Source organism: Patella vulgata, chromosome 8, assembly GCF_932274485.2.
Source record: "Patella vulgata chromosome 8, xgPatVulg1.2, whole genome shotgun sequence".
Lineage (NCBI taxonomy): Eukaryota > Metazoa > Mollusca > Gastropoda > Patellidae > Patella > Patella vulgata.
The window spans coordinates 7,762,544-7,784,882 of NC_065886.2; the positions used below are offsets into that span (position 1 = coordinate 7,762,544).

The 22,339-nt window shown below is 34.5% G+C and overlaps 1 protein-coding gene across 3 annotated transcripts in view; it reads right to left on the reverse strand.

Moving 5' to 3' along the window:
* The window catches only part of LOC126830951 (hemicentin-2), a 112,422-nt gene extending 92,188 nt beyond the window's left edge, over nucleotides 1-20,234 (reverse strand). For all 3 annotated transcript variants that reach the window (XM_050561492.2, XM_050561491.2, XM_050561490.2), the window contains exon 1: nucleotides 19,674-20,234. In XM_050561492.2, coding sequence (XP_050417449.2) covers nucleotides 19,674-19,737 — 64 coding nt within the window. In that variant the 5' untranslated portion in view covers nucleotides 19,738-20,234. The remainder of the gene's footprint in view (nucleotides 1-19,673) is intronic.
* Nucleotides 20,235-22,339: the final 2,105 nt, after the last annotated feature.

The following is a 22,339-nucleotide window of genomic DNA, read 5'->3' on the forward strand; positions in this document are numbered from 1 at the left end:
GCATCATAAGGTCTGTCATTGAGTCAACTGGCGTGGTTTCGATTCCCCGGTTGTACATGACAAGGAGTAGGGTTGCCTGTCCAACCTTATGGGTTTTTTCCGGGTCCTCTGGTTTCCTCCCACTGCTGAAGACCTCTACGTGCAAGTGAATTATTGCAATCAAATTGGATCACCTGTTAGTCCTAAAATGGCCTAGTTTGTGTCCAGTGGTTGTTAAACCCATCTCTCTCTCTCTCTCTCTCTCTCTCTCTCTCTCATCAATGTATTGATCACCTATTGAAATCAAACAGGTATTGACGGTCGTGTTTATTATATAACAACCCAGCTTCATTAATCAAACTTATGTAACAAATTATTGACTCTTATTTACCTCTCAGCGTTCAAATTGACTTTGATGTAATTAGTACTATTCATGGTAATTTTAATATACCTCTCAGCGTTTAAATTGACTCACCTATAATTAGTACTAATGTACCTGTAGATTTTTCTGTAATAATGGTAATTTTAATATACATGTACCTCTCAGCGTTTAAATTGACTCACCTATAATTAGTACTAATGTACCTGAAGATTTTTAGGTAATAATGGAGGTACTTTTGTTGTGAACACAAATTAAAGATTTTTGTGAAGTGGTATCATGGGATCTAGAAGTGTTATAAAGTGTTCTACAAACAGTATCAGGTGTTCTTAAGATGTGGTATCATGTGTTCCAGAAGTGGTGTCATGTGGTATCATGTGTTCCAGAAGTGGTGCCATGTGGTATCGTAAGTTCTAGAAGTGGTGCCATGTGGTATCGTGTGTTCTAGAAGTGGTGCCATGTGGTATCGTGTGTTCTAGAAGTGGTGCCATGTGGATTCGTGAGTTCGAGAAGTGGTGCCATGTGGTATCGTGTGTTCTAGAAGTGGTGCCATGTGGTATCGTGAGTTCTAGAAGTGGTGCCAGGTTGTATCATTGAAAACAATAATTATAAATGTGTTATAGAAGTGGTGCCAGGTGGTATTATGTGTTCTAGAAGTGCTGCCATGTTTCTAGACATAAGCATATACTGCATCATGGACAACACCTGTCACTATGAAAACAGTAATTATAAAGCTAATTGGAGTGTTACCATGAGAATACAAAAAAATTGTTGATGTCAACACATTAGCGTCTGTTCTGTCGGTATTGATCCTAATCCCTGTTAATACAAATCTATATTTCCTGATTTCTCTACGGAATCTCCACCATTTATCGTCAAATCTATCAGATTTTATATTACGGTAAATACTGCTAGAAGTCGTTTCGTTAAAGATAAGATCTGACACTAAACCATGTGACTTGATGATGTGGTCTATGCTAATTGTTTATATAATGTTATTGTTAAGTCGTATCCCATGGTTGACTGGCGTAACTTATCAAAGTAGCGGAAATCAATATTAAAACTATGGTGATTGTGATTTTTAACAACTAAAGTGCTTTTTATGTCTTGTTTAGACTATATACAGCACACATGACATGACATGACATTCAGGATTTAACATTTCACTTCAATCTGATGCAGCAAGTCGTGGAATTAATTGTTTTAATTTAATAACGACTTTACACATCATAATAATAATAATTTAATAATTTATTTTTATATAGCTTTCTACACATTCGTTTCAGAAACACTTTACAAGAGTTAAAAGTGAAGTGATAGAAATAATCACAATTAAAATATAATGTATACAGACAAATAAGTGAAATGAAATGAAATGAAATGAAATGGAGTTTAACATCCTACTGTTCTGCTCCTAACCTGGGCTAATGAAGACGGGCATACGCCATACAGTGTGCTATGAGGGAAATTTTGCCCGGACAGCGGCACTACGGTCTACTCTTATATCGAATTCCAACTGCCAAGGGATCTTTTACGTGCACGCCAATGTGTACACGGGACCTCGGTTTTTCATCCCATCCGAACGACTAGACAGCTTTCCTTGTCAGCCCCTCCGTCCTGCATCACTGACAAGGGAGAACCACGCCGGAAAATCTGGATGAACTTTCTCGGCCAATGCAGGGATCGAACACCCGACCTCCAGGCTAGCGAGCTAGCGTCTTACCCACTTAGCCACGTGATCCCCCAGACAAATAAGATACCAATATAAATGATACAAAAATATAGAATGAGATATAAGTTAAAACATTAAATATAAAAGCCCTTCAGTTGTCTTAAGGTATATGTATATGCAATTTAAATATATTTGAATTCTTTATTCATTTCTATGGTGTACTGGATCTTGAACCAACCCACGACAGCTCTAGGCTTCTAGCTTAACGGGCACTGCCCACATATCACCATTGACACTTGATATTTCAAAATTTCCTAGGACCATACAACAGGCCTGGAAATAACGGTTTTAGATGTACCTGACAAAATGTCAGACTCAGACACTAATGAAATAGTACCTGACTTTTTCAACTTACATGAGTAGTACCGGACATGTATTAATAATATCAATAAAAAAGACAAATCAGTGCCAGACAAAATGACAGGCATCAGAGGTTTTTTTGTGTCTGACAAAACCTGTATTTGTGCCTGACATTGTCTGTGACAGGTGTCTTATTTCCAGGCTTGATCCATACAGCAAATATCCTGTGTGTGCTACTGAATTTGCATTTCAACAACTTTTCTTTAGTAAATTTTTTTTTTTTTTTACAATTTCTTTTGCTGATTTCAACAAACAGAAGTAACACAAAAACCAATACATTTTTTTTACGCAAACTCGAACAATTTACGTAAGCCATTACATAAATAATATATTTTTATATTTGAACCCTTGAGACAGCATGAACAATAACATCTAATCAAAACAATGGTATCAATATCACTCGGATTCATTGATGCGGAAAATACCAAAAGTAATTCCATTACGGTGTTTTCACAGGCATATCTTACTGTTCTTTCAATCGTTATGCAAAACTAACTTTGTCATTTTTTAACCCAAAAGATAACTTTGTGGTGTCTTTTTTTAACGATTGTTTCCTTGACAGCCAAGTTTTTCCCAATGTAAGCATCCATTGGGAAACATTATCTACATGTGGTTCAGCACAACTAACTTTGTGGGGTTTTTTTTGTTGAAAAATAAAAATAATTTTGTGTTTTTTCTCAGAAAAGTTGCGAAATTATCAATTCATCTTATCTTTTGAAAGAATAACGGAACTGAACCTTCGATTGGATAATGACTTTAGTCTCTAGAGTGTCAACACTCGATTGTGGACGGCAGAAGATTGACAAGGGTGACAACAATATACGACCACATTTCAATGTGGGCTTATCCAGGACCCGTAAGAGGAAGGGTGGGGACAGCTGGGACACTTGTCCAGGGCCCTTAGCCCCCGTGTTATCGGTGCCTAGGTCGGGCCTGTAACCTACAATGATGGTGAGCGTGGCCAGTGATCAGCCACTGCGTTATCACCATGCCACCCCCCCCCCTCTTTTCACTCGCCGAGCTGCTTATCTCAGGGCCCGGATTGCCCTGTCTCAGGCCCTGGGTATATCAAAAGTGGTTGACACTTTATAATAATTAACCAATTCACTAATTATTATCCAATGTATGTTTTATCTTTAAATGAATATGGGCGTATAAAAATTACCAGACAGTTGATGCTTTAAAATAATTTACAATTAACTAAATATCATCCAAGGAATGTTTTATCTTTAAATAAATATTACATTTTAATACGTTTAAATTGATTTCTTCCTCTTCTATCAAAAAACTTATTTTCTGTTTATTTAAAACTGAGCAAATCAGAAAATAGCAAATTCTTGTATTAATTCCCATTCGTATTAATTCCCAACTTATATTATGTTTAATTTAACGCACCAACAAATTAAACGTTTTCTCTCTCTGACTAATTAATAATAAATTTACCTATAATTAAACATGCTTCAATAAACTAAACAGCAGGCTTCAATTAACTAAATATTTTCATACATGTAACTAATTTTTGTTTTACATCACATTAAATTTGCGCATTTCATAAACCTGGGTAATCAAATATTGATGAAAGATTTCTTAAGTTCCGAGTCATAAGGTGAGTGTATGTGTGTGCTCAGTTAGAACGAAAGTCAGGCCCGTTTGAAAACATGACTGAGTCACTTTCACCGAGCTATTGTTGTATAATAAAAAGACTTCAACCTTTTATCGAGGAGGTTATCAATATTTGAATTGGTCATACAAGAAATTTTTTGTTCAGCCAGCCATTATTTTAAAATTGTATTGGTGTATGTCTTTTCTTGACTAAGTGTTTTATAATACCTGATGTCCCTTACGTTATATTAGTTATTTAGGGTCTCAGGACTGGGTATTAAACGAAGAGGAGGGGGGGAGAGAGAGAGAGAGAGAGAGAGAGATATAGAGAGAGGGAGGGTTTAACGTCCACTCGACACAAACTAGGTCATTTTGGGACTAACACATGGTTCAATTTTATTTCAATAATTCGCTTGCACATAGGGGTCTTTAGCACAGGGAGGACCCGGATGAAACCCATGAGGTTGGGCAGGCGACCCTACTCCTTGTACAATGTATTTAGCCTACTCTTGCATGTATCTAATAAAATAATGTGTAGTTTGTTCTGTCCTTGTTTTTGTGTGCAGTTGTCTTGTCTATTAATTCACCTCCCCAAGAAGTGTTATCAGATGTTTGTGTATCTACCTGTACCTGGTGTATCAATGGTTAATTAGCACCGGTTTTTTGTATTATGACATGTGACCTGTCTGTTAATATTATTTATATCTATTGTATATGTTGTTACTATGGTTATAAGACATGCCATCATCTAGAAGTCTCAGGTAAACACTAATCTAATTACCTGTAAATTAACTTTTACAGGTAAACAGTGTAGACTTAAGTTTATATAAAAAAAGTATATCTATTTTTATTATTCTTCCTGGATACTCAATTCAGATTTGAGGTGGTTTGTATTAAACAAAGGTTAAATCTATCAAGGATCCCTTACCTGGTATCCCCTCTCTCTCTCCCTCTCTCTCTCTCTCTCTCTCTCTCTCTCTCTAACAACTGATACCACTTATTATGTAGTTGTGAAGTTAAAAAAGGGGAAGATTCAGTAGTACGGTAACTAACCAATCTTCTGTCAGGTTACATAGTGCCATGTAATGCTTCAGATTTTCTGTCATAAATTTCAAAATGTTTATGCATCACCAATTTCAGTGCTACCTTTCCCGCTGTTTTACGAGGGTTGGTGTAAGATTGTACATTCATATGTTTCCGAGTTGGTTTGTAGCTACACCTGAGATGATGATGATGATGATGATGATGATGAAGTGATTGCCTGACCTATGTTATTAAGTGTCCATGTATATAATAACGGACTGGCTTCGAACAAGTCAACCAATTAATTGATATAATTAGTGAGAACAATGCCAATCAATACCTTGTCATCTATTTATTTTATTTTCACCAAACATGTCTTTGATACAACCCTAATATACCATGATTCCTATAAAACATGGCCACCATTGATCTTTATTTTAGTGGGGAACTGGGAGTCGCTCAGTGCTGGGGATACGAGGATTGGCCGAGAGTGTTCGTCGTAATACATCAATCTATATTATTTTAACGGGGAGCCGCGGTGGCTCAGTGAGTAAGGTGCTCGCTCTCTAACTTGGAAGTCTGAGGGTCGAACCTAATGTCAAGAGTAATGGGGAGGAAGGGAGAGAGAGAGGTTTTAACTTCTAACCTCCACTCAACATAAACTAGGCGATTTTTAGGACTAACATATGGTTCAAATTTATTTCAATAATTCGCTTCTGCACAGGGGACAGGCAACCCTATTCCTTGTAACATACAAGACAGTGTCAAAAAGATTGAAAGTGAAGTTATGTGTCAGTCTATTCGATTGGTTGCCAATCTCCATCCTGGTGTTCTTGTGTATCTATTGGCAACCTACGTCATGGTTTCTGCTGATATTTAGTGTTAAATATGTGTGGGGAAGTAATTTCCACAGTTTGTTGTCATGTTGAGTTTTGTTTTTCCGTCGAGGATGTCGATCAATATTTAGTGGATAAATATAATCACTGTATTCCTCGACCAAACTTTCACCAGTTTAATCTTCCAAAAAAGATTTTTTTATGCAAGGTATTCATGTACTAGTACATCAATTTGGTTGTCATATAAGGGTTTTTAATGCTAGGTGTTCATGTAGCAGTACATGTACATGTACGTGTACGTCAATTTGGAGGTCATATAATCTTAAGGTTAGCAGCAAGAAGGTGCAGTCTTCCCTGGACGCAGGTATGAAGGGAAACATACACATGTATTCTCTTATGCTGTATCATAAGGTCTGTTATTGAGTTAACTGGCATGGTTTCGATTCCCCGGTTGTACGTGACAAGGAGTAGGGTCGCCTGTCCAACCTTGTGGGTTTTCTCCCAGTTCTCCGGTTTCCTCCCACTGCTAAAGAGCCCTATATGCAAGTGATTTATTGAAATAAAAATTAACCATGTTAGTCCCAAAATGACCTAGTTTGTGTTGAGTGGACCTTAAACTCTCTCTCTCTCTCTCTCTGACTGGCATAAACTTATTGCCAGGAAAAATTGATCTCTCTATTAATACTGGTTAAATAATCGATAATTATTAGATTGACTTGTCTCCACAAATATAATAATAATGTATAATGGCAACATTAAAATAATACTTTTTATAACATTTACTATATATACATGTATACATGTATCTTGTTTTATCTTTTACTTCCTTTGTTACACAATTTAAGATAATTATTATTTCTTTTTTAAAATATGATCAACCACATAAATTAGATTCATTTTATCAGGTTCAAATCATCGTTCCTATATTTTTAAGAAACAGAGAAAATGTTTCTAAAATAAATGACAAAGTCAATAATCACCATTTGCGGAATTTGGATTCTCTTGGAAGTTTATGTTCAATCTCTAAAAGATATATCAATCAAAAAATACTTCAATTCCGCTAAGTATTTACAAAGATAATATTATGATGAATTAAAATTTCAGTTTGGATTTCTAAATCAATTTTTAAATACTCAATTTGAGTACACATTAATGTGTATCACGCTGTGGGACATGTATCACTTAAATCTCTATTTCTTGGGCAATAAAGTAAAAAAAAATATGGTAACTTTAAAAATATCATGATATTATACAGTTCTAAGTTAGGCAATTAACACCTTTTCTCACAAAAAAATAGATTATTTTGCTTCATAAAGAGATTCAGTTTATTACGTTCCTAAAGGCTAAAGTTGCTCTACAAGGGTTCTAAGTTAGGCAATTAGTAATCTTGTCATTCGAGTGTTCCAAGTTAGGCAATTGGGGGATATTTGTAGCTGTTTAGTGTCAGTGGTACTTGGTTTGTATCGTGTTAGAAGTTAGGCTATTTGAACTGTGGACACACTAGTATTTATTTTCTTTCTTTAAACAAAGTAAAGTTGTTTATTTACCGGTAGGAAGAAGACAACTTCAGTAAATTACTTCACATCGAAATGTAAATACTGAAAACTAACCCGCTCCTCATCACTATAAATGTACCGGTATAACTACTAGTTTTATCTCGTAACTGTGTATCTGTCAAATCTGTCAAATTTTTAAATCTTTAAAATAATTGTACCGGTATTCCGGTCAGATAAGTTGGTAGAATCCACCCCATGGTTTATTCTTTTTGAATTTAGTATGGCTTCATTATTAAAAATTATTAAGAATAAAATAAATAAATAAATTATCTACTGAATCTGAGAAATCAACTATAGAAAATTTATATGAATATTAAATTAATAAGTATAACTGCATGATATCAGAGACGCTGACAATATGTAATTTCAATTTACAATTTCTTCTCTATTTTATGTAGAATCAAAATTTGTCAATTCAGTTGTAGAAAACAGCGCTTGAGTAGACGATCCCGACATTGTGGATAGACAGGTACACGTATGTAATTTAAATATATTAAATGGTATATAATGGAACAATTAGCAGACTAATAAAACACTGTTTAAATCATCTTATCTAACCTAGCAGACACAATAACATGTTGCCATGGTAATATAATAAAAACAATATATCAAACCTTTTACCATCACTTAAACCTTCAAAAATATTCCCAGTTGAAATAAAAACATCAAAGACATCAGATTAAAAATTAACGAGGAAACAACATTAGCTGATTTTACCTACAACATTATTACATATCCACAGGCACCATGTCCGTGATTCTCCTAAAAACTGCCACTGGCAAACGCCAAAAACTAAGGATAATTGGCCTTGATGATCGGGATACCTTTATTTTCCATGAATGTTTTTGTTCTGCTGTCAAAATTTAAAACTAGCGGAAAATTCACAACGAAACAAAGAAATGTCATGTGCTGATAATATGAGGTGGGCACCGCAGCGAGCACATAAAAAACACTTGATGTATTAAATGAACCCTTGACAGCTGGATATACATGTAGAAGAGTAGACAACAACGCCACTGTCCGGGCAAAATTCTATTATCTTGTGTTTGTTTTAAAATAAATGAAGAATTGATTTAACAAGAGGTTAAACTTCATTCCGTGTACATCTTGGCACGCACGTAAAAGAACCTCTGGAAAAAGAAAAAGAGTAGACAACAATGCCACTGTTTGGGCAAAATTCTCCTATCATGTGTTTGTTTCAAAATAAACAAAGAATTCAGTTGACATGACGTTAAACCTTGTTCCTTGTACATATTGGCAGGCACATAGCATAAAACCCTGACAACTGGAAATAGAAAAAGAGAAGATGCCACTGTCTGGGCAAAATTCTCCTATCTCGTGTTTATCACAAAATAAACGAAGAATCGAGTTGACGACACATCACCTTAAACCTTATTCCATTCCACTCAGTTAACCTTGACACACGTAAGTCTACGCGTAAATCTTTTATAAATAAAACCCAATCCAAACATCACAGACATGTACTCAAAACACTAACGAACATGGTATAAGTTAAAATGTTCATATTAAAACAAGAAACAGTATTTCCTACTAAATTAAATCCTATTTAAAAATTTATATCCAGTAACATTTTTGTCGAAAAATTATAACCAAGTTCATGTATTTGTCTATTTTTTGTATTTATTGTAAAAAAGATATTCCAAATCCTAATTATTGTCGTCTAGAAATCAGAGCAGAACAAGGATATATTTTTTTTCAAAATGAAAATTAATCTTTCAGCCATCAAACATTTCACACACACAGACACAGAAATTCTGAAGTTGTTTTTAGTTTATTTTATGACTCCACACTCGCAAATACATCACTCACTTGAAACATTTGTCAGAAAATATTAACAAAATATGTTTTCTCAACAAGTCTTGTTTTTATTATTGAAATTAGATTTTTGCAGAGTTTTAGAATTAAAAAAACTATCAGAAAATAGTGGTTGAATGAATTTTCAAATAAATAATAAATGTTATCAGGTGTTCCAGGCTTATTTTATTATCAATAAGAGAGAGAGAGAGAAAAAAAGAGAGAGAAAGAAGAGGGTTTTAACATCTAATTGATGCAAACTATGTCATTTCGGGACTAACACATGGTGTAGGGGTCTTTAGCAGTGGGAGGAATTCGGAGGGAGGATCCAGAGAACAGGCAACCCTACTCCTTGTCACGTACAACCAGGGAATCAAAACCATGCCAGTTGACTCAATGACAGACCTTATGATACAGCGTGCACATGCTAACCATTCAGCCATCCAACCCCCCTATTATCAATAAGTTTGCACATGCTTTCAAAATTATTATTAACTGTTGAAAATATTGACATTAAAAATTATTATCTTATCGTATATTACCAAATATATCCTCTGATGCTTCTTACAATTTTTGTTTATGCGAATTTTGAATTTATTAAATCGCTGTTGAAATTATCAACATTCCTTTTCATCATCAAATTACTCAAACCCCCCTCTAATGATTCTTAAAAAAATGTTTTTTGAGAATTCTGCATAAATTTAATCACCATGTAAATATGCACACGACCTCTGACCTCATTGTGGTTATTAAAGTGAACAAATAACAGATTAACACATGTTTCTTTTAATACCTACATAATATACATAGTTCTCTTTTACTGTGGTATACGAACCATGAGATTTGTTATATACATCCTTTAACTGTGGTGTACGGATCATCATATTCCCTGTGTATACCGTGGTATACGAACCCTGATATTGATGATAGTATTACTTTACTGCACTACATAGAATGGTATACAAATAAATTCATAATCTGTATTTTTGCTTTCCTGTATTTTTTATATATATTTTTAATTTGCCAGTTTTTACTATCATTTGCTATATTTTAAATCTACATGTACAACTCATTATGTACATTGTACATGTACATGCACATGCAGTGGTGTGGTGTACTTTAGTATGCCCATGCATCCACAATTTACTCATGTACACTTTTCACTTCCTACATGTATTTAAAAATTGCAGTATACCTACATGCACATGCAGTGGTGCGAGAGCGGAGGGGTACCTTGGTACTGTATCCAGATCATATTCAAATCTTGATGCCATCGCTAGCCTGCGATATTCAATTGGAATACATTTTGTGAAAAATAATTAACATATTGTATTTACGTTATCTATATTTAAACTATTATAGTGAGAAGAGTGAACTCTTTATCTAGGTAGAAAGAGAAGGGCGATCTTCTAGTTATCCCTGGTTTTTTAAGTTACTAGTTTCGTTCGTATTGAACTCTTCAGACTGGTTAGACTCCAAAGGCGGAGGTCTATTTATATTATTCCGAGAATTGGCGGGGTTGGCGGGGTCAGTTTACCGGGGTTTGGTAAATTTTGTCGGGGTTGGTGGGGTCAGTTTACCGGGGTTTGGTAAATTTTGCGGGGTTGGCGGGGTTGATTATACAGGTGTTTGGTATAATTTGGCGGGGTTGGTATACCGGGGTTCGATATTTTGGCGGGGTTCATGAATATGCCAGGCACCGGGGTTCGGTGTTAATAGTCCCTGTAAATATGATTAACCGGGGTGAGGTTACTAGATTATATTGCCAGAATGTGGTCTTGTGGCGATGTTCATGAGTATTCGAATACCGTAGTTCGGTATTGAGGCTCAATTCAGGATTAACCTAAAGTAAGATTTAGGTAAGGTGCGAGGTAGACGTGTCTATACTTCTGCCGGGATTTCGGGCAAAAAGCGGTGGACTAGTTTCGTTCGTATTGAACTCTTCAGACCGGGTAGATTGGATGGGAAAAGAAGGCAGGCCCCTAAACTTTGGTGCTGAGTGAGTCTCTCTAAGATGGCGTAAAAGATGGCATTTTTTAGAGAAAACTTTGCCGCACTGGTGACATTCTAGTCGAGACCTTGACTACCAAATAATTAAACAACTGGGCTCAGACCCTGAGTTATACACTTCCACAACCAACAGACGCACAATTGAATTACATTGGATTATTAAATTAAAAACTTTTCAACCACACGGTATCAACGACAAAATCTGAACTTGGGCACCCCCACTTATTTTTATTTGAACTCTTTATCTAATCGTCCATAACGTATCTTTAATAATAATACATATACTACACATGGTGCGCGCACTGTATCATAAAGTCTGTCATTGAGTCGACTGGTGTGGTTTCGAATTCCCGGTTGTACGTGACAAGGAGTAGGGTCGCCTGTCCAACCTCGTGGGTTTTTTCCGGGTCCTCCGGTTTCCTCCCACTGCTAAGGACCCCTATGCGCAAGCGAATTATTGAAATAAAATTGAACCATATGTTAGTCCCGAAATGACCTAGTTTGTGCGAGTGGACATTAAACCCCATTTCTCTCTCTCTCTCTCTCTATACTACACATGGTATGATGTAATGAACACATTGTGTTATTATTTCATGTAACAGCTGTATTCATATATACCTATTTTTACATGATGACTAACAGACCAATACTTAACTTAAATACAGGTATTTATTTCATAATTTCACAGGTAAAAACCTCCCAGGTCGATGCCCAGGCTGTGTAAAATTAATTCATTATTGAAAGCCATTAAAATCGAATCTACATGTTTTAATTTATCAAATATATTTTTTAGAAAAAGTTGAGTTACATATACAAATGTAAATGCATATGTTACTTTTATACAAAAGTTGATCAGTTTTTAAGGTAATTTATATCAAGTCCTGCTTGTCAGTGGTGCAGGACAGAAGGCCTGACAAGGACAGCTGTCTAGTCGTTCGGATGGTATGAAAAACCCAGGTGCCGTCCGTGTATACATTGACGTGAATGTTAAAGATCCCTTGACAGTTAAAATTCGATACAAGAGTAGGCCATAGAGCTGCTGCCCTGGCAAAATTTCCCTCGTACATGTAGCACACTGTATGGCGTATGCCCGTCTTCATTAGCCCAGTCGGAGCAGAACAGTAGGATGTTAAACCCCATTTCATTTCATTGATTAGGATACATTTCACAGACATATTGATGTACATGAGAATTGTTTTAGCAGAAACTTGAATTATTTTTATTTTTTTACAAGTTTATTTGGTTATCAGAGATGTATATTTTTGACAGACAGGATGGCAGATTTAAATGCATAATAATTTTCTGCAAAATCTTTAATTTTTCCATGAACATACATGTATTCTTTAATTCCTTTTTTTCTCGAAATTTGAGCAACAGTTTTATCCCACATCAGTCACCTTGATGGACTCTCTCTATGATCAACTTTTAGATCAACGCAAATTAAATGACGATAAAAATAAGGGGGAGATAATTACCAATGACTAATATATATTTATCTACAAAAACGGCAAAACATTTTACACTTAATCGTCGGCGTATTAAAGAGAAAAAAAAAACAATTTAAGACTAATTTTCTGAAACGTAGAGTACATTATCTGTCTATTCTTCTGCATCGTTTAACGTATTTAGAAGTCAATTTAAAAAAAAACTGGGACTATTCAAGTCTTTAAGATGTTTGTATTAAATACGGCTCTCAATATCTTTGATTACTTCAGCTATAACAGGTTATATCTTTTGATGTTCGAGTTTCAAAGGTAAATTTTGTTTATTTTCTCTGGAGAGATTTACAACTCTGTCCGACCAACCCAAGTAAATATTAATGATAATTGTGAGATATATTTATTTATAGGTGTACGACTTTTTAACTTTCAATTAAAGAGGTAAATTGTAAATGGGCACGTTGATGTATATCATGACATCAAATATTTTTACTTCTAGTTTGTGAATACAAATAAACCCAAGCTAATCACTGACGTTTTAAATTCAAATACACCCAAACCACAACTTGTCAGTTAATTTACTTTGAACAATAACTTGTGTTCATTGACTCAGTTGATGCAGAAAAACTAAAGACGCTACCCCCCCCCCATTTCATTTAAACAATAACTGTTTGCAATCGTGTCTTCGTAAGTTACGATTTTTTTTTTTGCAGACAGTTTGCAGGTCCTTGAGTAATTAAATGTAAATGTTTAAAGTTTGCTGGATTTTAAAGATCAATATTTTATATTTGATGATGTAAAGTGAATCTGTTAAATAAATCCATGAACTCTGTTGCTCTAGGATTTACAATGTACATGTATACTGGTGTGATTACAGACAGGGCCGGATTAAGGGCGGGTGCTGACTGGGCCGGATTGAGGGATGGTGCTGACTGGGCCGGATTAAGGGCTGGTGCTGACTGGGCTGGATTAGGGACCAGATTAAGGATGGGGGATGACTGGGCCGGATTAGGGACCGGATTAAGGGCGGGGGATGACTGTGCTGAATTAAGGGTGGTGATGACAGGGCTAGATTAAGGGCAAGGGATAACTGTACTGGATTAAGGGCAGGGGATGACTGAGCTTCAGCCAGGGAACCCAATATTAAAGGGGACCACAAAATATCAAAAAAATTTTGTACCATAAAAAAAGAAGTCATAATTATGCTACTGTAGAGTTTAGTTTAACAAGATGGACTAGAGATCATGCGCCAGAATAGCCATCCATGCATGTTGAGTTCAAGGGCTACAGTAACATTTTCAGTCAAGGGCCCCATGCAAACTTAATTCAACCATAATTACCAGATTCTACCCACCAATATTTTCTAGCAATTAAACACTGAACGGTACGTTTATTTCTAATACTCATGCAGCTGTATATAAGGAATGGAGTGTGGTAGTTGAACACCTTGTCAACAATGCTACTACATATAGCCTAGGCTCCCTCTTAACACATTGATTAGTGTACTCAGGTTCATAATAATAATAATAATAATAATATCATAAAAATAAAGATATGAATATAAATCTTTGATAACCAAGCATAACACTGGACAATGGTCGTATGTTGGTAGGTTATGAATAAATTTAGTGTTAAATCTGAGCTGTGTATTATATTATATTAATAACCTGAAGATCAACAAGTAGGCCTTTCATCAATAAAACCAGGTAATAAATCTCTCGTATACCATGGTTATCAAAAATATCAGGGATAATAGGCTTCGTATACCACAGTAAAACTAAAAAAATTAAGACTTTGAGAAATACATGTTTTCTGTATCCCAGTCAAACATTTCATCAATTAAACCAGGCAATAATACCCTGTATATCACAGTAGCATAACAGTAGATCTCGTATACCACAGTAAAACTAAAAAATTAAGACTCTGAGAAATACATGTTTTCTGTATTACAGTCAAACATTTCATCTAGAAAACCAGGCAATAATACTCTGTATACCATGGTATCATCAGATTAGATCTCGTATACCACAGTAAAACTGATAGAATTAAAACTTTGAGAAATACATGTTTCCTGTATTCTGGTCAAACATTTCGTCAATAAAACCAGGCAATAAATTTCTCGTATACCATGCTTATCAAAAATAGAATTCGTATACATTAGTAAAACTAAAAATCCTAAATGTAGGTGTACATATTAATTAGGTAAATAAAATTCTATAATTTGTGTAGCTTGAAATATTTCATAGGCAGAACAGTAAGACGTTAAACCACATTTCATTTCATTTAATTTTTGAATTTGAATGTATATGAGTTAAAGATGTACCCTTCTTACATTTGTACATACATACATGCACAATCATACCTTTCCCACCACCGCAAATTTTGCACCCCTAGAACTTGCAGAAAGATATTCAATATTTTGGACAATATTTTGGACTGGATGAATATAAACTCAAAGACTTTTGACGGAACATGGTGCGTGTAATACAACAAATGAGAGACAAGACCAAATAAAATTAGAATTAAATTCTTCACAGCATTACGAAAACACAAATCTCTCAGCACGACCAACCCACCCCATCAAAAATAAATATCTTTCTGACATCACAAATAAATTCTAACACTAATAAACAACTCCACATTTCTCCACCAACATGTTGTGATAAGGGTGTGGGAAATTTTTAATCTAAATTTTAACTCCCCACGAAAGATTAATTTTTTTTTTAAAATCAGTTTTCGTAACATAGAAATGCACTGTAAAATCTATTAAGTCTAAATTACTCAAAACAGGCCGTGGATTGACAAATCTTTTATCAAATGAAATTCAATTCTTTCAAATTTTATAGAAAATGGTTTATAATTACTAACATTCTTTGATGTGTTTAGGCGTTCAGTGTGGCTCACCTTTAAATTACTGCCTAGTATTAAGGAATCTCATGTCAATGTTCTGAGAAATGTTTTATGAAGGTGAATTTAATTCTTTTGAATTATATAGAAAAATAATTTATAATTTCCTGGGTTCCGTGATGGCGATGTCTATTTCTGGTTATTGTTCATAGAAAATGTCAACGCAATATTTTGGCCGATCCAAAATAAAATTTAAATGAAATACAGATGCATGTTGTTGTTATTCTTGTTCTTGAGGGGCGACATTCTAAGAAAACAGCCAGTAGCTCCACCACTTATGATCGACATGAAACTTGGCATGTTTTTCCTTGGACAATTTAACACCGATTGGCAGACTTCGATTTTTGATACAATGCCACTATTTCAAGATGGCTGAACAAAAGAGAGAGAGAGAGAGAGAGAGAGAGAGAGAGAGAGATGGGTTTAATGACCAATCAACACAAACTAGGTCATTTCGGGACTAACCTTGTCAGTGGTGCAGGATGGAAGGCCTGGCAAGGGACAATGTATATAGTTGTTCGAATGGGACAAAAAAAATGAGGCCCTGTGTACACATTGGCATGCACATAAAAGATCCCTTGACATTTAGAATTTGATATTAGAGTAGGCCGTAGCGCCGCTGTCTGGGCAAAATTTCCCTCATATCACACTGTATGATGTGTGCCTGTCTCTATTAGCCCAATCGGAGCAGAACAGTAGGATGTTAAACCCCATTTCATTTAATTCATCAACAAGAGATTAATTGTATTTATTTTACAGGTGAAACTTATCCTTAGGTAATATACCTGTTAGATAATACAGTTTTAATTACTGGATGTCGGTAATTAAGACATGACCTACAGGGATTATTATTATTATTGACCGTTCCAGCCTATATAATGGACTGGATGATATTTCTGTATGTTTGTTTATCATGAAGTTATGTCTATAATAATTTATCAATTTAAAACAGCAAACATTCATATTAAAAACATCAAAAATTTGACAGTAGTGTAAATAAGCTTTGATAAAATTCTGTCGCATTCAAATGACCTTACATGTAGTTACATTTTTACAACTGTTATGCTAGAAGTAGAAATTAGCCAGGGCAGTGGCATACATGTACGACACCTACATGTATCTCATTTCAACAGTTTTCAAAGCATATTCACCTACATGTGCTTTTCGATATAGGCATTGAGTGGTTATAAAAATGTTATAACTCCTTCTACTGCATTCCTAATAAAACTAAGAGGAGAAATTAACCAAGGCAGTGGAATGCCTCCTTGTTTTAACATAACATATTAACATGTCACATGTAAGCACTGATTTATATAGAAGATGTAGAATTCCATTCACAATTACCATAACAGTAATGTCAGGAATTAGCCACTGCAGTGGCATATAGTTAGGATACAACTATAAACTACAGAAGAAATTAGCGAAGGCAGTGGAAAAAGTTGAAGGTTTATCAATAAACTACAGAAGGAATTAGCCAAGGCTAAAGTTTAGGTTTTAACAATAAACTACAGATGAAATTAGCCAAGGCAGTTTCAATGGGTGAGAGTTTGATTATAAACTACATGAGAAATTAGCCAAGGCAGTGGCAAGGGCGAGAGTTTAACTGTAACGGACATTCAAATTAGCAAGGCAGCGGCAAAGGGTGAGACATACCAGAGTAGACAGGACAACCTTGTTATGAATAAAGAACTTCTAGTCAGTGAACTATGAAAATGAGAAATTAATTGTGTAACTAAGACTCGGAGGAAAAGTCTTATCTTTATCAAAACTGTTTATTTAAACATGTTAATATTTACATAGTTTGATAGACACACAGTCGCACTCCATGGTTAATATCATACAGTCCTATCCTGTGCGTTTTTATATAATATAACAGCTAAAATCATGGACAATCCTCTCTTTCAAACATAACCTGGTGGCTAGCTCCTTAAAGTTATAACTCTACTTAACAGAAAATATCACAATTTGAGACAAGCTTCTCTATGACTGGTTGTTTAATGTGTGCAAACTTCTCCTTTCATGGAAAGTTTATGAGACTCTTACACATGAATATTGTATGTTTTAATTTGTGTTTTGATATTAAAGACAACCTTTCTTCTCTGTTCTTGTGTACATATGTCCATAGATTTAAATAATCTGAATTTCTTTCTTAGGTATAAGTGACAAATAGGAGTGGTTTATTATTTTGAATAAACATTTCTGTCTGGTTTATGTTTTCTTAGAGAATATTTTTATTAATTTATAAAAAACAATCATTTCCAGTCTTTGTATGGCATTAAAATATGCTATATCATTTTATTTACACCCCTTCACATTTCTCAAATACAATGTATGAAAACTCCTATTCTTAAATTGGTTGACTACCAAAATACTGTTTCTGTACAGTATGTGAGTTAAAAGTAAATCAACAAAGAGCATTCCTCAAGAATATTACAAGTATCAGAGCTTAAAACCTGTCATAATTTCTACATTAATATGCATCTTAAACAATTAATTTGATTAAATCCTGATTAATAAAAACAAATTATTCCTGCTTCGCCTAGGTGTAGACTTGTTGTCTCTTGAATTAAAATATGTACCAAACACTAAAACACATGAAACTAGTCTTGCAAACTTTATTTCAACTCTATTCCAATAAAAATTAACAACTAAATGTAAATTTTGAGGATCTTTATGTTTTAATAGTGAACATTACAAGTAGGGGAATAAAATGAAATGAACCAATTCGACCAAATGACACAAACTTGTATGGCAGGAATTAACACATTATTTTTATGATGTGATGTTCTTTAAAATTCATGATATCTATTACAAATACGCTGCTAACTTTAAAATTATAAAATTATGTTTCATATTTTTAAAAACTGACAAGAGAATCATCGTAGAAATGTAGCTCCAATTAAAATAAAGTAATTGTTTTCTACAGAAAAGTTGAGTTTCTTTTAATGTGTTTAATTACTAAAAGCTGTTTAAACAGTATATTTCATATACTTGGTGGCAATGTATTTCAATTAATATTGTGTATTTCATACTACTATCATGATATAAATATTATATATTTCATACTTCCATCATGATATAATATTGTATATTTCATACTACCATCATGATATAATATTGTATATTTCATACTACCATCATGATATAATATTGTATATTTCATACCACCATCAAGATATAAATATTGTATATTTTATACTACCATCATGATATAAATATTGTATATTTCATCCTACCATTATGATATAAATATTGTATATTTTATACTACCATCATGATTGTGCTACATGTATTTAATATATGCATCTGTAATTTAGTTTGTATATTGGTAAATGAACTCTTTTAGTATTGAACTGGTATTTAATTAGTATGATAAATTTGTGTATATTTGCATAACAATGTCAATGATTATTATATATTTTATGCATATTGGGATATGTTTTTTTTTATAATATTATGTAGTATATGTGTATACATGTTTCTGAATAATAATATTGAATTTCATGTATTCTTTGTATATTGAGATATTTTAGTGTGATACTATGTGGATATTTGCATAATATTAAATATTATGTACATTATATATTCATTGAGGATTGCAGTATAATAAACTCTGTGTATATTTAATTATTATGTATATTGACATGTTTTAGTATCCTATATTAGGTGCACATGTATATTGAGATGTTTTAGTATCATATCTTAGGTGCATATTTGTTGTATAATACATGTAATATCTAATAAATATATTCAATGTATATTGAATAATTGAGACATTGGGAATAATGCCATACAAAGTAATTATTTTAATATATATATATTTGTGTCTATTACCCAATTTATTCCACAGAAAAAGATATAAAGATTTATGTTTGAAATATATATAAACGTGTTTCAAACAATATGAGCTCTAACGGTTATAATAATATAGATACTGGTTTGAGTTGGGTTGGATATTTGTGATATACGGTGAATATTAAGGTGTGATAAACATTGCCCTAAAAGTGTAATTAACTTATATATATAAGTACTTACCTGATAGTAAGGTTAATCCAATTAGACAGCCCACCAGCGATATATAAACTATAGCATACATCATATATCCTCATATTATTATATATATACCACTTGTCAATCACAATAACTCACACTTTATAAACCATACCATGGTATATCAACAATAACGCACAGTTAATATACCACACTTAAGATATATCTCGCTCTTAATTAATCCAATATGATTGTAATTCCTGTTAAAGACAGATAAATCCGTTAGATAGTCACTGAAACACATGACTCGTTTTCTCTCCGCTCAATGCATGTCGCTGTCACTAAGAAAAACATTGAAATGTCTATTTTCACTTCTCGATCTCGCTTTTAATTTTTCTCTGTCACGCTTTCGCAACAAAATTAGAATCAATGCCGTAAAATCCTTTTCGGAATCTGTCACTTGAAAAAAATAAATAATCCGTACTATTTTAAGTAAAAAGTGTTGTCTTCCGTGGAGCACGTGTATTCCGTTTTAAAAGATAGTTTTTTTCTGTGGCTGCTACTGTAGAAAGTGACACACACGCTACCTTGTTACTCCCAGCCCCGTTCGTTTCAACTGATCCAGTCGATAGGCTTGTTAACCGTAAACCCACTATCACTCAAATGGAACAGTCCATTCGCTTTTAAAAAGGGGGTGTCAGGTCTATTCCTAATTAATCCCTTACTTATCGAGCACGTGATTGGATTAATTGTTTTATTGGTCACTGAGGGGTCAACAGATTAGGAAGGGGCTTTGTTAACGTAACTCCCTAAAGTGGCCCCTTGATAGAATTTGATTGGTCACTTGTGAGTTTTGACCCCTCGTAAATTAGCGACATGTTATAATACCTATGACAGTTATAGTAGGAGAAAGCAGTAGTTTATTATGCACGATACGAATACTTTGCAGTGTAAAAGAACACGAAGAAACGAAAAGTGAGAAATTACTCGTGAAACATTGTTTTTGTTTTGTTTTTATTTTCATAAACCAAGAACATATTCTTCTAGAGTTTTCTAAATTATCTCAGATATCTGTGTAGAATTTGAAATCCTTAATCCATCGCTCTATGTTTTTGAAGAGGTATGGAAATTGACATTTTGTTTGAAAAGTATGCATGCGTAGGGACGGATCAACTATGAAACGAATGGCAGGTCCACGAGCGACTTGAGTCCTAATAGCCCAACACGCAGCTAAGTGAGAAGGACGCAATGACGAGCTTTGCTTCATGGTTTTCAGTTCTTGCGGCCCCTTCCTTTTTTATGTCCTCTCGCAAATGGCAAAAAAGTCACGCGGTTTCAATGCAGTTTTCAACATTATAATCATAATCATTATGCTTAACCAGTGTCGAACATATATTGTGGTTCAGATATGCTACAAATACATTCTAGCATGTTCTACACAGCCCAATATTACCCGGCGGAACTGGAAGGAACACCCCCTCTCCTGCACACATATATATAAATATTGCTTTTTGGGAAGGTCGGATGGGTTCTTGGTCCTCATGTAAAATCACGGGTCACTATACGCCCCTGAACCCGACTGGGTGTATACTGTAGTCGTGATGCAGCAGGTTACTCTAGAATATGGGCGTTTAGGGGGGCGAATTGCAACAGCATTTTAGTTGTGTGTTCTGTCAATATCCCAGGAAGTTGGAATCAATTTTTTATTTAATCGAACGAGTGTAGAGTTTTGTAATACTATGGGTATATTTGAATATTTGTATTAATTTCGTTTGTCTCCTTCTGTCAAGGAACATTGAAGAAGGTAAAAGTGGTTACTCCGCAGACATCGTTGCTATTTGGGAAAGGCCCCAAATATATAGGTTCGCTATACTGTTTATGAAAATCAGGGGTGGGCGTGAGGGGGTGGGGGATATTAATTTTAACACAAGCTAATATGGTTGCATACATTTCAATTTTTAATTATTTGACGTTCTTTTTCAAATTATCAAAGTATATTTTTTGTCGTTCTGTCTTTTGAAATATGGGGGAGGGGGCTGAATGGTTAGCACGTGCGCGCTGTACCATAATGTCTGTCATTGAGTCAACTGGCGTGGTTTCGAATCCCCGGTTGTACGTGACAAGGAGTAAGGTCGCCTGTCCAACCTCGTGGGTTTTCTCCGGGTCCTCCGGTTTCCTCCCACTACTAAAGACCCCTACGCGCAAGCGAATTATTGAAATAAAATTAAACCATATGTTAGTCCCGAAATGACCTAATTTGTGTCGAGTGGACGTTAAACCCCATTTCTCTCTTTCTCTCTCTTTTGAAATATCAAAAGAGGAATCGACTACGAGGCATCACGTGTTCATTCTACACGCGCTTTAAAGTCACGTGTCCTAATCACTCATTTAATAATCATAAAATATTTCAATTCATTTCAAGTTGTCAAAATTTCATTCCGCCTCGTTCATCAAACTCACGCGCAGATTTAAAATCAAAGAGAAATTAATCCGTGACATGATAAAGATTTTATTTCATCAAAAATAATGGCGCGAAATAATAACCATGTATGCACGTGTATGTCTTCTTCACCGATGCATGCGCGAAAGAAGAGTTGTTAAAACCCGCACGGTCGCACTACATGTATTTTTATTTTTTATTGTGCGTGCATACCGTGCCAAAATTAATAACCACTTGAGACTGGGAATCAACATATGTCCCTTCGTAAAAA